Here is a 16,287-nt window from a genome sequence, read left to right as displayed (position 1 = left end):
GGATGGCACCCCCGCTTCGGTAGCCCGACGACCTGCGCGCGAAGTCGAGCACTTCACGGTAGCACAGTTTAACGAGGACCAATACCGCACACCCTCGGTCCCTACGCAAACTGATCCAAGTGGGTCACCCACCCGCACACTGACCGCAGCCAGTGATGTCAAGCATTTTTCCGAGTGAGTGTACTTCTTTGTTCTCAGTTTGAATATTGGAGCGCGACTCGAAAGAAAGCATTTTAAATTTATTGCGGTTGCAAAGATAAATCACGAAATTAACTATGCGGCTTTTATTTATTTTTTGATATTGAAAACTTCATAACCGTAACTTTCTTAAAATTTGATTTTGCGTGACTGCTTGGTTATGTAGATACTCCTCCGAGTTTTGGTTTCCCCATATCTATTCAAATGCTTGTTTTGTAAAAAATTTTTTTCCTTCTGAATATTAACTTAAATTGATTGGTACCTAACAAAATCTTGTTTATTTACGAACAGATTGAAAGTTTCGGGAAACTATTCCCAAATATGAATTTTTTACACCTATTTAGAAAGCGCGAATTTACTATTTCAATATATAAGTGTCCTTATGATAGTAAATATTTGTATTGATTAATTTAAATCCTAGGTGGAAGAGGTCTGTATTTTGAAATATTAATTTTAATTTTTTTTATTAAAAAAATTGCATTTGTTAGAAATATTTTTCTTTTAATTTGTATGTTTTGCTAAGTATATTTGAATCCTTTTTAATTAATTTATAACAAATTTCTAAACAGACTATTCTTTGTCACTTTTCTATTGTCACCTTTCTGTTTGATTAGGCGGGAATTATTAGGAAACATATCTTTGAAAATGGGGAAATTGTAAGTTGCTATTATTTAGGGAAAAGTTGTGTACTGCATTCTAACATACTTAGATCTGAGAACAAATTTGTACTAATAATTACTAAATAAAGTTTATGAGAGTGATGATAACACTGCTTTTAATAACTTAAGAAGCATACCTGCCAACTTTTAATTCCTTCGAACTCCTAAGTTTTAATTCCTAAGAAATTAAGTTTATAAATGCATGGAATTTATAGAAATTATACATTTTGTTACCACTTTAATTATAGAAATAAAATTTTTCGCCAAACGTGTAAAAGTTGGCAGATATGCATAAGAATGGTGAACAATCATGTTTACATATTGTCTCTATGTGTTCCCAAATTTGGTATTGCCTCCTTACAAATAATATGTACCTTATTTTAGAAAAGATAAATATGACATTCACTCCCTTTATTTTCAAAGTCATAATTTTTTGTTAACCTTTATCAGTCCTCGATATAGTCTTACAGTGTTTTCATCACAGAAAAAAAAAATGGGTGAGAATTTTTCCCCCTTTCTTAAAAACAGGGTGAGATTTCTTATATATATATTATATATATTTATATATATTTCTTATAATATAAATAGTCTTGAAAATTTTTTTTTCTCTAATTATAATACGTTTTTAACATCTTCTATTTTTTAAAGCATTGAATATTTTTGCTGCATCATCATAGAAAATTTTGCTTTTGCCTTTACAAGGTATTTGTCCGTCTTTCATTAGTGCATAAAAAATTTGAACGTCTTAAACGAAGAAAACTTAACTACGGTAAACGCGAGGTTGCAAAGAAATGTGTTCTGAAGGGGTTCCGTGGTTCGGTAGGGTAGTGTTCTGTTGTTCGAAAATGGTTCTCAACAATTCTGGTAAATAGGGAAGCTAGATAAAGGGGCAGATGTTAAAAATAAGGAAAGATCCAGGAAAAAAAGTGAAACGAATTTTATTCAAAATGGCGTAATGCGAAGCTTTTTCCAAAGTGCGAGTAATTCGCGAATTTTGAAATTGATTTATAGAATGTGCGAATTTCTCGCGGTAATCATTTTTTAATGCGAGAAAATAAAAAAATATGCGAGATTCTCGCATTCTCGCGCTGTAGTGAAAACAATGTCTTACAAATAAACTGACAATCACTCCCTTTATTTTCAAGTCATAATTTTTTTATTAGTAACCGATATCAGTCCTGGATATAGTCTTACAAGTGAACTGATAATTAACTCCCTTTATTTTCAAAGTCGTAATTTTTTATTAGTAACCTATATCAGTCCTGGTTATAGTCTTACAAATAAACTAACATTCACTCCTTTTATTTACAAAGTCATAATTTTTTATTAACCTATATCAGCCCTTGATATAGTCTTTCAAATAAACTGGTAACTTTCTCATCTTGATATTTTGCTTTCGGCCATGCCAGCTGGAGCGTAATCCAGGTAACCACCCTGGGGCAGAATTTTTTCCAACTATCTGCGGCAAAACTCTCTAGCACTAATATCTTTCTGCAGGACACTTTTAATAATAACAAATATGTTACTAATTTAAGGTAAAAAATGCTTTGTGTTTACAAAAAAATATATATATAATTTTTTTTGTAAACTCAAAATCCGTAGTAGTAATTGCCGGAAAAAAAGATTGCTGACGAAATCACGCGAATAGCACTCCTTGAAAGCGTGTCACGTTTCGAAATTAGGTTGTAGTAATAAATAATATTATATAAAAAGTGGATTTAAAAGCAACGGAGAAATCAATAGCAATAACTGCCAAAATTTTGATAGAATTATTACCTTATAAAGTAAATACTCAAATGTATTATTCGAATTCTCCTTATTGTTTGAAATTTATCAGGATATTTAAAACCAACGTGAAAATCAATATGGCATAAATGGAGCACTTCAAAAAGTGATTATCTGTGACTAAAAGGGAAAGTTTCCGTAGGAAAGAAAACAAACTTTTAACATTTCAAGAGAAAAATCTTTCTCCAAGAACTCTAACATTCTGCGAGAGGGGGATGGGTAATCAGACGTTCTTGTATAATTTTTTTCTGCATTTCTATTTTCAACTTCCTCCCTCGAAGCAAATTGTCTGAAAGAAACAGTTCTCTTGTCTGCCAAGTTTGACAGGGTTTGCTTCAATTAGTTTCACTTCCTGGGCTCATACTTATTCCACGCATTTGGTGGGAAGTTTTCCGTATCGTGGCAGAATAATCACCAAGTCTTTGAAACTTCCGGGCAGTGGCCCACGAGAAACTAAAAAATAAAAAAACATCACGGAACGGGTCCAACTCGAAAGATATAACTCGTACCCACCCCCAAGCAAACACGTACATGATTTTTTTTTTTAATTTGCAAGTTTAAAATCTATTTGGCACATTGGCGATTGTAGTTGGCGCTACGGATCACAATACGGAATTATCCCCCATTTGGTTCTGCATAAGAAGTTTTTTTTAACGACAGGTGCTGAACTTAGCCTAGGAAGATGCCGGAAGTGCTACTCATTTAACGTTACCCTTTCCGGATGACTAATAATAATAAATTAAATTTTAATAATTAATAAATAAATTTGATTAATATTATATAAAAAAATTATTGTATTTTGTTAATGTATATTTGAAATTGATTTTTTTTTAAAAATCATTATTTTTCTTAATTTTTTAAAATTTATTTTCAAAAAATCCATTATAAGGGGGCTCCAGAGGCCTAGTCTGGCTTAATGGGTTATCCCACACTGGTCAGTTCTAAGAATAGAAGGTCTTGGGGTGATCTATTTACATCAAGGATGGGGTATTAAAATCTGAATACAAAAGCCGTTCACAGTGGTGAAAAGAAATAAGGTAAATAGTGCATAATCAACAGTGAGACTTCTCTAGTTCTAAAAGACAGACAAAAAAATGAATAAAATTTCTTAAAATTCTTTAATGCCTTAAAATTTTAAAAATCATTAGAGTTAAATTATGTTTCCCAAAAATAAATTGGAACCCCTGTTTACATACCTGCCAAGTCTCCTGTTTTTTAACGAAAACTCCTGTATTTTATAACTATCTCCTGTTTACCCGTATATTCTCAAATTTCTCGTATTTGTTGAAGAAATTCTGAAATTTTTTATTTCAACAGATAGTGCTATTGCCAGTGCTACAGTATGTTGAGTGTTAATAGTTTAAGTCAAGCCGTGATAGCTCGGTGAATTGAATGTTCGCCTTCCAATTAGATGAACCGGGTTCAAATCCCAGCGATGGCTGGACGATACAACCATAGTGTTGACGTAAAATATCATCTGTAGACGGGTCATGGGTTAGAGTCCCTTTGCCGTCAGGCTAACCGTTGGAGGTTCTCTTGGTTTTCCCCTCCATGTATTGCAAATGCGGGTTAGTTCCATCAAAAATCCACCACAAAAGCAAATTTCTCCCGATACTTGGTAATACGATACTGAATGTAAGTGCTTATATTATGCTTATTTTTATACTTACGTGATTATGCATCAAAGCTTTACTCGTAGCCTAAAATATGTTGCTAGTAAGATTTCCATTATTTTATTTCTCCAATGTTGGCAGGTATGTGTCTATTTTCATTTGATTATTAAAAGTGTTTCTAAAAAAAATTAAATTTTTAGTTTTTCAGAATAACAATGAATCCACTGAAAGACAATGAAGATGTTGCTTGTTTTGCTGTCACAAAACATTCATGGAAAGGAAAGTATGTTCATAACACACTCTTTTGAAATTGACAGTTTAAAATAGTTTTTCTTTTTTTGGAAGCTTGATATTTTAATAGGCAAACAAATCTATTTTTCGCAATGGTATGGTTCAGTTTAGATTGTGTGAACTTTTACTTCAATCAAAATTAGGGGGAAAGTTAGTTATATAGTATATTATTGTAGTTATATACTAGTTGTATAGTATATTATATTTCCTCATTTTACGCTATTCAGCGCAGTATTACATATATATATACCAGGGGTTTGTCTAGGGCAAATTTACTACTGTTTAGCGGTACCTTCAGAAATTCAACTTAAGGAAAAAAGGTTTCACAAAATACTTTTAAAAAAGCAAGTTCTAAACTTCAACCCCCTGTTTTTTAAAATTGTGTAAGCTCTTAAAAACAACAAACCCAAGTGTTAATGAAGCATTTTGATTTGCAAAATAGCCCACTCGTGGTTTGCTATTATATCGTAATAGAAGAATTCGCTTTCCACTTTGTTTGCAGGAAAAGGGTTTTTTATAGCGGAGTTTTTTAAATGAAAGGCTGTCCCTCTGTAAAGATTACAGGAAGTCTAAATTCAAACTATTATTTTAAACAATATTAAATTCATTCTTATAGACCTTTATTATTTTTTTTATAAAAATTTTTTTCTCTGGGAAACTTTTTTTTGTATGTCCCAATTGGAAAATGTTCTCATAATGAAGATAACTTTTAGTATTATTACTGTTAAATGTATGTTTCTATTAAATTCAAGTTGAAATTTAATTATGACAATAATTTTTTTAGATTTTTAAAATTGGATAAAATTTTCAGCCCAAAATTTTACGATACCAAAATTATTTTTGAATAAATGGGAAAAATATATAGAAATTTAACAGTCATGATTTTTATTTTTAGTGAAAATTTTTTGAAAATATTTTCTTATTTTACCTTATTTTTGTGTTGATTTGTTAACAAAATTTTTAATTTTTGCAAATTATGTCTAGATTTTCACAAAATAAGTACCTTGTAAAAAAAAACCTAGACAGATCCCTGCATATATAGAAACCTGTAGGGCCACTTTGTTGGCCCCCTAATTGGCCTATAATAATTTCCTTTGGTAGGGTATACCAGCAATCCTGCAATATAATATGTGGCCCAGTTCGAATATTAAGGGTAAGATGTAGGGTGATGCAGTAATACGCATTCTGAAAGTAATGCGCATTTTCTGGGAAAAATAGATTTATTGATCCTATGGGTACAAATGGTTAAAATTCTTCAAAATAGTTCCCTTGTGCATCAATGCACTTGCAGAGACGATTCTGCCACGTCTGGAAGGCACCCTGGAACTCCTCAACAGGAATGCCTCTCAGGAACCTTGTAACATGAGCTTGGATGTTCTCCACCGACTCCCAGTGCTTTCCCTTCAGTTCTCTTTTTAGTCGGGGGAGCAAAAAAAAAAAAAAAATCACACGGCGCCAAGTCAGGGCTATAGGGAGGCTGGTGCACCAACTCATCATTTTCAGCAATTCTTCGCTGCACAAAACTCGAACTTCTTTTTACTCATCTGTCAACACCTTCGGCACAGACCTTTTGCATTTGAAAATCCTCCGTCACAATCCCATGTACCTCACATTTTGACAAGTTTAGGGTGTTACAAGCCTTGTGCCACCTTCCACACCGAGATCACGAAATGCATTCCCCCTTAAAGTCACCTTGAAGCATGTGATGAGTTTTCGTCACATTCTTCCCAAATCGCCCACAAAACTTTATCGCATACCAGTGAACGAACACTCCATCACGCCTAGACTCGATCGAAAAAAGACTTTGCGCCGATCAATTGGCGCGTCACAATAAAATTCTCATTACTTTCAGAACGCACCCTGTATAATATTTTTATTGCAGGTGTATTTTATTTTTTAAAGAAAGTGGCCAAAACTTGAAAAATAATTGTTCAATTTTTATATTAAGTTCTCCTTAGCTCTTTCTACTGAGGTATGTGCTGCCTTTAAGAAATTTGTAAGGAAAAATTCCGTTGAATAGATTCCAAATATTCCATTCAAAAAGATCAGAACCCAAGTCATGCAGATGGGAAAAAAAAGTTGAAAGTGCTAATGTGCATTTTTTAATGTAAATTTATTACCGCTTAGACAGCTTGAACATGGTGCATAGCATTTTTAAGAAGTGCTTAAAGATACTTGTTTTCGATTTTCGTTTTTTACAAGCTTTTAAAGGTGCTTTTTTTCATTGGGTGTTTTTAAAAAGTGCTCATTTTTCCCCTTTCGAAAATTAGATTTTGTTCTTTACTATGTCGATTTTTGTCACATATTATTCAAAACCTGGATTTTCCCATTATTCTTTTCAATGTTATCACAATTCTTTCAACCACAATCTATTTCTGCCTATCGTCGGTCCATAGCCTATGAAAGCGCCAATTATTTTACATATTTGATGAAATACTTGCGAGTCCGTATGTTCATATATATTAAGCTGGGTTCGGTCAGATTATTGCACTCTCGTGTGCGTAACTCTGCTGCATTTTGCAAGATATTCTCAATTTCAGGCTTCATTTTCCACCCTCTGATATCGAACTGAAAAATCTCTCGATCTTTTTATGTTGACTAATATAATTCAGTAAAGAGTTCTTTGTCAGAATAATTACTTTGTTAATGTATATCGTGCTTAAAAATATTCTTTGAGTGCTTAAAATAAGTACTTGAAAGTTGCTCATTTTTTGTTGAAAACTGGCTACGCACACTGACTTAGCTTGAATGAGACACATTTTAGAATAGCAAAATGTTTAGTAATTTTATGTTAAAATCTTACAATGAAATCATAAGATTTTAACATGAGAGTCTATTATCTCATCAGTTATTATCTTGTAAGATAAAGAGTCTATTATCTCACCAGGTACAAAAGAATATTTTCTGTTGGAACCATGGGCATTTCTACTTATAATCCTGGGAAAATAGAAGTTACTAACCAGGTAGGCATTTCTTTTATTTTTTTCGAACATTTACTTATATGTTAGCAATTTAATGTTAAGCAATTAAATACAGTCGTCCCCACTTAATTGAATAACAAGCTTATACAAATAAAATTTAATCAAACAAAATCATTTTATATGAAGCTAATGTTAAATTTCCTTTTTAGATGTCAATGGGTGGACACTTCAATAGTTCTGCTCAGTTGTTGCTCCGAACAAGTGTTGGGTCAATCTTTATGGCATTGTAGTTTAATTGGGGGATTTTGACCCCTCTCACTTCACTCACATACAGTGGCGTAGTTTTGAAACACCGAAATTATACATTACTTGACTAATGAGCTATTCGGTTTCGTAAGTAAGATGTAGACATAAAATATTTTCATTTTTCTCGTAATTTAAACATTTAGAATATATTTAGCTGCAAACTTGTACGGCCGTTGTGGAAAACACTTCCTGGTAGTAACAACATTATAGCAGTTTGACGTAATAAATCTTCAATTTTCCAGTTTAAAAAAAAAGAAAATTCTACCTACCATGACAAATCAATTATTAAAAAATATGTAAATATGATCTATTTGTTCGCTTAAATATTTAATTCGTTTAATCATTAAAAAATCTTTCCAACTTTAATTGTTCATTTACTGCCACTTTATAGTAAAATCTTTTTAAGCGACTGTACAAGTTGGCAGGTATACATATGTGTCAAAAGGTGTAATCCCCTCCAAACATACAATAAAACTACGCCACTGCTCACACATCATATAAAATGTAAAAAGTGTGGATTTTTTCTTTTTGTGGTCCCATGCTGGTGCATTTTTTACTTTGATAGGAAAAAGTGTCAGAATTCTGCTTAGTGTTCAGTGTCTTTTTAGTCGTGAAATTTTGTATCCTTAATTTGAGTGACCCTTGGCCCACAGCGGGTTGTTGCGGGAATGCTTCATTTTTTTTACCTATATTATACTTTTCATTAGCATATTTTAGAAATTCAATAAACATAAATCAGTAAAAATTAAAATATTTTTACACTAATTTTATTTTTTACAGAGAGCTAATTTGGTTTTAGCTGCTTTAGGCGCTTTTCCATTTTGATTAATGTTTTAATAGTTTATATACTTCTTTGTCTCCTTTTTTGCTTTTGTAAATTGAATTCATTTTCTGATTAGATTACTTTTCATTAGCACTATTTTATTTTTATATAACTTTCCCTGTGGCAGAATCGCGGCTTTGTTGCAGAATGTTACAGAGTTCTTACAAAGAGATTTTTCCTTTGGAAAGTAAAAAAAATTGCTTTTCCTTTCTACAGAAATTTTCACATAATAATTGAATCATGCTTTCAAATAATCACATTTTGACATGCTTAATTTATGTTCATAGTATCGCAAATCGTTATACTGTTTCGATTGTTTTTTCGGCAATTATTGATATAGATCTGATTAATCTTTTACTCTGATTAAACATGTTTTTTTGAAGGATATGGATTCTTAGTACATAGGGGTAACCTCAATACGGAAATTATGGTCCCAATACTTTGATGAACTATTTTTTACTTTAAATACTAGTAGTAAAATATCCTTGAGTTATTTTTTTAAAATTGTTATTAAAAAGGGAAATTTTGAATAAGAACAAATTCAGGGGTCGACTTATACACCCAATAAACAAATTGTCTCTATTGAGAGCTGTATATATTGCTGCTGGGCAATTGAAAAATCAACGTAATCATAAAAAATTGATATTTTAATATATTTGGCTTTTTTTTTGTATGGTAAGCTACCTATTGCAAAATATTTTTTTTTCAGAAATAAATTTTGCTTTATTAGTTTTTAAAAATTCTATATTAGCGTTCATAGCATTAGCAACAGAAGGGAAATAATTTCATACACTACTGGAGAGGACATACCTCTCCAGTATTTATATCTTTCTGCTTGATACTTTTAATGATAACATATACACATGTTACTAATTTAAAGTAACAGAAGCGTCAACTTCAAAAAAAAAAATTTTTTTTTGGATAAAATAATTTTCTTAAATTGAATATGTAGTATGTTTTCATTCTAATATTATAGGCGATGTTCTCACATTTTGTAGGGGAAAACACACTAATCATTTTCTTTTCCCCATTTTGTATATCCTCATCACATTAAAAATAAAAAACCGTATAATCCGTAGCTGTAATTACCGAAAAAATGTGGAAAGCAAAATCACACGCATGAAAGAGGGGTAGCTAAATGATGTGTGTTTTCATTTTGAGATTCAGTTGTTAAATTATATTGTATTAAAAATGTAAGATTTTAAAAACTTTGCGGAAGTCAATGCAATTACTGTATTGAAAAATAGAACGAAAATTTGTGCGGAAACGAAAACTAAATTTTTTACTTCATTATTCTTTATTTTTCATTATTCTCAAATGAAAATAGAGAAGTCAGAAGAATTTTTTTCCACTCCGAAGTGCGAGAAAGGCATCTTTTTAATGTAATTCTAAAGAAAAGAGAAAATCTTAGGAAAATTTCTGCAGAAAAGAAAATTAAAATTTTTTACTTCCCAAAGGAAAAATCTTTCTGCAAGAACTTTGTATCATTCTGCGACATTGTCGTCGTATCGCCACGATTCTGCCACGAGGGTTAACTTTTACTCAAAAGTGCAGTATAAAAATTTCAAGGGTTCATAATAGTCATACAAATCCTCGATTATTAATGAATGTAAATTTTTGTGCGTATTTTCAAAATATTCTTTCATAATGTGCAATTTTTTTTATAGTGGTTTTATAGTGATTTTATAAACATCACGCCCACTGGAAAAGGACAGACAGGTGATGAATTCATAATTAATATGAAAAAAGGTCGAAAAATTGAGTCCATGAAATTTTCTTCTGAACATAGAGCAGAAATATTAACTGAAGCATTGGTAAGTTAAAATTTTTTGTTCAAACTTAAATTATTCTTTGTTTTGTGTAATTAATAGTTCTAATTAAAATAGGTTTATTAAATCAGGTTAATTTGAATAAACTGATTTTTATTTTTAAAAAAACTTTATTTTAAATCTTTTTTTTAATATTATTTATTTATGGCACCATTGCCATCAGTGACTGCAAAAGTTTCTCAAGAATGGGGGGGAGCTCTATCCCCTGCTTGTATATATGTGTAGTTCTTTATATATTTATATAAATATTTATATACAGTAACGTTAAAAGGTTTACTCACTCTGGAATTTTTAAAAATTAACAAATAACAATGTTTTTAAACTGAAAATCACAACAAATTAATTTTATTTTGTTAATTATAAGTACACTTATGTGGTAAGAACTCTAATGTTAGTTATGAATCCGTCCTATCTTGTATTTTTCAAAATATTTTCCTGTAGCCTTAATCACAGCAGCACATAATTTTGCAATACTCTAGTTGAGATCTGGTTCCAGCAACTTCTCCAAAGTTTGTTTTAATTGGTACATTGCATTTTTCTAACATTTCTATAGAGTTTTCCCACAATAGCTCGATAGGATTAATATCTTGGATTGAGGGGGCCAATCCTTGTATTTCGGTACTTTCTTTTCTTTTAATGCAATGTAGTTTCTACATAATTTCGATGAATGTTTCGGATCATTATATTGCTGAAAAACAAATCCTTGGCCAAGGATTCTCTGTCCATATGGAAAAGCGTAATGCTGCAATATTCTGTGATAATGTTTTTTATCCATAATTCCCTCTATTCTAATGCGATCTCCAACTTTGTCACTGGCAAATGTAGAATTCAAAAATTCTACATGTTTTTGTTAACCTTTAACTTTTTAAATCTCTTTTATTTTTGATAAACTTTAATATTTTTACTTTCTGTAAAAATCCAGTTTTTTTAGATATATAATTGAATTAAATTTATTTGGCTATTAACTTTTTCTTAAAATATATTTAACTATATTTATATTTAATGTAGTGAACAAGTTTCCTTTTTTTTTTTTTAGCATTTGTTAAGTTAGTTTCTTTTTGAGCAAACACATGGCAACATCAGTTCTACTATTGGGTTGTAAAGATCCAGAGCAAGTTTCTAATGTTACTTTCAGTTTAATTTTTTTTCTTCTGCTAATTTGATATATTATGATAATTTAAATTTTTGAACTTTGTTCAATGATGATTCAGATATTTCACACTATGTATAAGTTATTTTTTTCGTAATTATCTTTCAATTTTTGTTAAGGCAATAATATTATTTGAAAATTAATTTTCCTGATGAGTTTTGTGATGATGGCAACGGTGGTGGTTTTGGTGGGGATATAAAAACGAGAGCGTGGGTGAGCGTCTCTCTCTCTCTTCTAATCATGACTTGTAGTTAAAGGCACGTCTGTTTTAAATTTTCTTCAACTGGAGGTAACTTCGCAACGGTGCCATGGGGGCACGTAATTTCCATCTGGAGACATTCTTCGATATCACAATATAAACCATATAAGCAACTCCGTGTATTATGCAAAAGCGTGCTTTTCACATTGTTCTATTCAACGTTTTAACAATTCATTCGGCCACAATCAATTTCACTTACATTTGGTTCGTAGCGTAAAATCACCAATCATTTTACATGTTTGATAAAATACTTTGGATTTCGCAGGTGCATCTACTGAGCTGGGTTTGGTGAGATTATTGCACTTGCATGTGCAACTCTGCTAGCAGAATATTCTCAATTATTTTGGCAAGATATTCTCAATAAGTTTCAATTAGAGAAATTTGTTCGGTACCTTTCTTTACATTACCTTATTATTACATTCTCGGTGGCAGAATCGTAAGGTCACAGCGACATAGTCGCAGAACACAACCTAGTTCTTGCAGAAAGATTTTTCATTTGGAAAGTAAAAAATTTTGGTTTTCTTTTCTGCAGAAATTTTTGTTATATTTATTATGTGTTTTTTTCTATTTTACACATCCTATTTTTAAAATCCTATATTTTTAATACGATATTGTTTGTTACAACAGCTGAATCTCGAAATGAAAGAAGCACTCATTTAGTAACCCCTTTTCGAAGAGTCTTTGCATGATTTCACAGTCAATCTTTTTTTCAATAGTTACTGCTATGGATTTCACGATTTTTTATTATTCTTTAAGTGTGATGATGATTTACAAAATGTGAAGAAAAAAATAATTAGTGTGTTTTCCCTCTACAAAATGTGAGAATATCAGCCATAATATTAAAATTAAGAAAAAAAATTTAATTCAAATAAAAAAGTTATATTATTTCATTTTAAGCAGAAAGTTATTATTATTATTTTTTTTTTCTTTTAAGTTGGCAGCTTCTGTTATACTAGTAACATGTACATTTGTTATTTTTTAAAAATATCTTGGAGAAAAATATTAGCATAGGCATGTCATAAAAAGCCCGAAAAGATTCTGCCACAGGGATTACAATAATATTAGTGCCTACCAATCTCTTGTTTTATTAAAACATGATCTTCAAAAGTGTAGTTTATTTTAATGTTGAAAATATATTTTTGTATCCTAAGGATTGTTTTTTTTTTTTAAGCTTTAATTTTATTTAAATAAATGGGTTGGATTATTCTTTTTGGAACCATTTGTAATAAAGATTAAGATATAAATAAACATTATTTAATTTGTCATTTCCAAGTATTATAAGCGTGAAATTAATTTTTTCATCTTTTTGTTATGCTGTTTTTCAGTAGTTAATTATGATACTTTTCTATTTCTTTTTTAATTAATTTGAATCTTGTATTGTCATGAAAGAAATTGAAGTTTGGTGGATGAAAGCAAATAGATTCAAAATCATAAACAGCCTTAACGAAGAATCAAATTTGATAAATAATAAGAAAATATACTTCATTTTTGTTAATTAGGAGCTCTAATGATAAAAAATAAGATAAGATGATAAAAATAATGAGATAATAGTAAGATCGTTAATTTTGTTAATGGCTCAGAGGTTGTGGCATATTTTTCTACTAATTCAACACCTTTACCAAACAAGCAAATTTATATGTTCTTTCATTTAACAGAGATTTCATTTCATTAATAAAGTTTGACTGCCAAGAATTTGAGTTTTGCATTCATTTTAATTGTACAATGATGCTCGTTATTATTTAACTGTACAAATTCTAAAATTAATTTTTCTGTTATTTTTTTATTTTATTTATTTACTTTATTATTATAATTTTTTTTAGAGATTTAGAAGCAAATTTGCTGACTCAACTTATTCTTCTCCTGTAAGTATCCTTCACTTTCATTTTTAAATTTAATTCAGAAATTTACTTTATATTTGTCTTTACATGGAATAATCTACTTTGCTTGAGTTACAGTTTTGAATTTGGAGTTAGGTGTTTGATTGGAAATGTTCAGAATGTTTGCTGGTGTTATGAGGGAGAATTTTTATAGTTATATAATTATAACTATAATAATTTTCCTCTTTTATATAAATATTATACAGTAAAATTTCGCTACAACAATATTTTTGTGACCAAATAAATATATTGTTGTAGAGGGATATATTATATCAAGGGCCTACATGCTTTGGGGACACAATAAATTTTTTTATTTTAATGTCATATATATTATATAAAAAATTAATTTGCAAAGTGTTAATTATGGTTAAATATTAAAAACAATTGAAATGAAATAAGATGGCAAACTGTTTTTATTAAAAATAATTCGATATTTCTATTTGTTTATTCATTACTGTCATGTCAGCCAACAAAGTATGCAGAAATGATTTTTGTTTGTGAATGGTGCTCCACCCACCCTCAGCAGAAAATATTCTCTTTCAGGTGTAATGCTTGTGGTTATTTGTGACTCAGCTTTTAACTTGAAGGAAATAAAATCAGATAATGTTACAACTTCTTAGGAGATAAGGAAACAATTCTAAGAATGGAAGTTCTTTGGGGTGAATCAGCAGTGAGTCTTCTTTTGTCAGAAAAAAAATGGCAATGGATAAAATAAGATTTTTTACATTATTTGAAAACCAATAATAAATGGTGAAAATGAGCTCGAGGTAGTTTATAGTGGAATTGCTCGGGGTAGTTTATGGTGGAAGTGGTCCTATATAGAATTTTCAGATTCACCCGATATTTCATGTCTATTTTTTAGCAAATGTAGGTTCGATTTTGGCCAATATAAGCCCTATGTAGACCATTCTAAGACCAATATTGGTCCCTGAGTGCGTGCTAAGGACCCATATCGAGCCAATTTTGAACCCAACTGGGGCCAAGGTAAAATGGTTGTTTTGAGTAGTTTATAGTGGAAAGATTTCACTCTTGGGAAATAAAGTTATGTAAAGTTTTTGTATTTTCTTCTTTCCAGAGATACAGTGCATTAAAGTTACACTGGTCAGATAGTACATTACCCGTTACACTAGAACTGTCTCCAGCAAGCATACAACAAAAAGATGTTACAAGTGGCTCTACAATTGCTTCATACGACTATAAAGATATCCAACAGTTTGTCCTCGTTTCCGACCGAGAAGGGGGATTTGTAGTTGTGTGCAGTGAGTTCGGACGACAGGTATGATAATTTTTTTTAAAGCAATTCTTTTGCATGGTTGTATAATCATAAGAAGTACATTAAATTTGCATGCTTAGTCAATTTATTTGTATGTATATATATACAGTCTAACGTCACATATCCGGACGTCCCTTTTCCGGAAGGGTCGATTTCCCAGACACTTTTTAACAATCAAAATAAACAAACATTTCTTCATCTTCCCCTCTCCTTTAAAAAAAAAAAAAAAAAAAAAACCAAGTCTTTTGACAGGTTTTTTCCCTTCTCAGCTTCTAGAGATCTATGCATTGAACCCATAATTCAACAGAAAAGAGAACACAGAAGATCTACTAAGACCATGACATTCCTCCTCTGGAATGCAGGAAAGGGAGGAGATTTGTTTTTAAAAGAGCACTACTGAGTCCCCCCCCTCTCCCTTCTTTCCTATGCAGCTGTCTAGTAAAAGAGGCATTTCCTGGAACCTTTTTATTTGAGTGTCAGGGGAAGAAGAAATACTGTGAAAAAGGGTAAACACAGCAAATGTTAAAGTATAGGGGGAATCCCCTTTAGTCACACAAGAAAAAATAAAGAGAACCCAATCAGCATGCCACGCCTTTATGCTTTCTTGATAGCCAATGATGGGAGAGAAAATAAGAATTTGTCACTACCCCGCCTTCAACTTGAATGACAAGTAAGGAGGAAATTTATATATATATATATCATAATGAATAAATAAATACAAAAAGGGCAACAACGAAAAAGCATAGAAAATTAAGAAAAACAATAAGTTTTATTTACTGCACATAAGCTACAAGTTGTTGGAAAATGTAAACAAATAGATGGGCAGTACTTTCCTCCTCCCTGTGTTACTTCCTGAGGGAAGTTGTGTCACTTCCTGGGGGAAGTCGTTTCCTGTTGTGTAGCACCTAGAAGGAAGTGGGCGCTTTTGTATTTAGTTATGTTTTTGCTTTGTATGGAGTATGTTTCTTCTTTTGAAGAGTTATGTTCAATTTTGTTGAGTATAGTGTTCTTTCTTTATATTTAAAGTTTTATCATCTTCAGTATAAACATAAACGTACAGTTTTCTGTGAATTGAATTCATCATTTATAATAGATGTTTGCAGTATCTGAAACTTAATAAGTTGGCTCCTATTCTCAACACTGGTTATGGGCCAGGACATTTTAGAAAGGGGGCCCCGTGAACAATTTGTATCGATAATATGAACTTTTACTTTGAAGAACTGGGACAGAAAATGACTTTGCTACCAGTAGACTTTAACTTATTATGTCATGATACTTGGGACTGGTGGAAAAAAGACATTAA

The 16,287-nt window shown here is 31.0% G+C and overlaps 1 protein-coding gene across 1 annotated transcript; it reads left to right on the top strand.

The window, feature by feature from the left end:
• Window positions 1–320: 320 nt before the first annotated feature.
• LOC107452369 (dnaJ homolog subfamily C member 13) lies at window positions 321–15,220 on the top strand. The gene is made up of 6 exons (XM_016068833.4): window positions 321–628; window positions 4,456–4,538; window positions 7,434–7,509; window positions 10,264–10,410; window positions 13,655–13,696; window positions 14,787–15,220. Exons 2-6 carry the CDS (start codon window positions 4,471–4,473, stop codon window positions 14,991–14,993), a joined length of 540 nt encoding a protein of 179 aa, XP_015924319.1. The 5' UTR covers window positions 321–628; window positions 4,456–4,470; the 3' UTR covers window positions 14,994–15,220.
• The last annotated feature ends 1,067 nt before the right edge of the window (window positions 15,221–16,287 follow it).

The sequence above is a fragment of the Parasteatoda tepidariorum genome, unplaced genomic scaffold (genome assembly GCF_043381705.1).
Source record: "Parasteatoda tepidariorum isolate YZ-2023 unplaced genomic scaffold, CAS_Ptep_4.0 HiC_scaffold_19, whole genome shotgun sequence".
Classification (NCBI taxonomy): Eukaryota; Metazoa; Arthropoda; class Arachnida; order Araneae; family Theridiidae; genus Parasteatoda; species Parasteatoda tepidariorum.
The sequence above is the reverse complement of the archived record's forward strand: the minus strand, read 5'-3'. Positions and strand labels throughout refer to the sequence as shown.

Excerpts from the sequence above, each read along its gene's own strand:
- LOC107452369 (XM_016068833.4), top strand. The coding sequence starts at position 4,471 with ATGAATCCACTGAAAGACAATGAAGATGTTGCTTGTTTTGCTGTCACA. Across the intron at positions 10,411-13,654 it reads AAATATTAACTGAAGCATTG|AGATTTAGAAGCAAATTTGC; the intron begins GTAAGTTAAAAT and ends AATTTTTTTTAG. Across the intron at positions 13,697-14,786 it reads ACTCAACTTATTCTTCTCCT|AGATACAGTGCATTAAAGTT; the intron begins GTAAGTATCCTT and ends TCTTCTTTCCAG.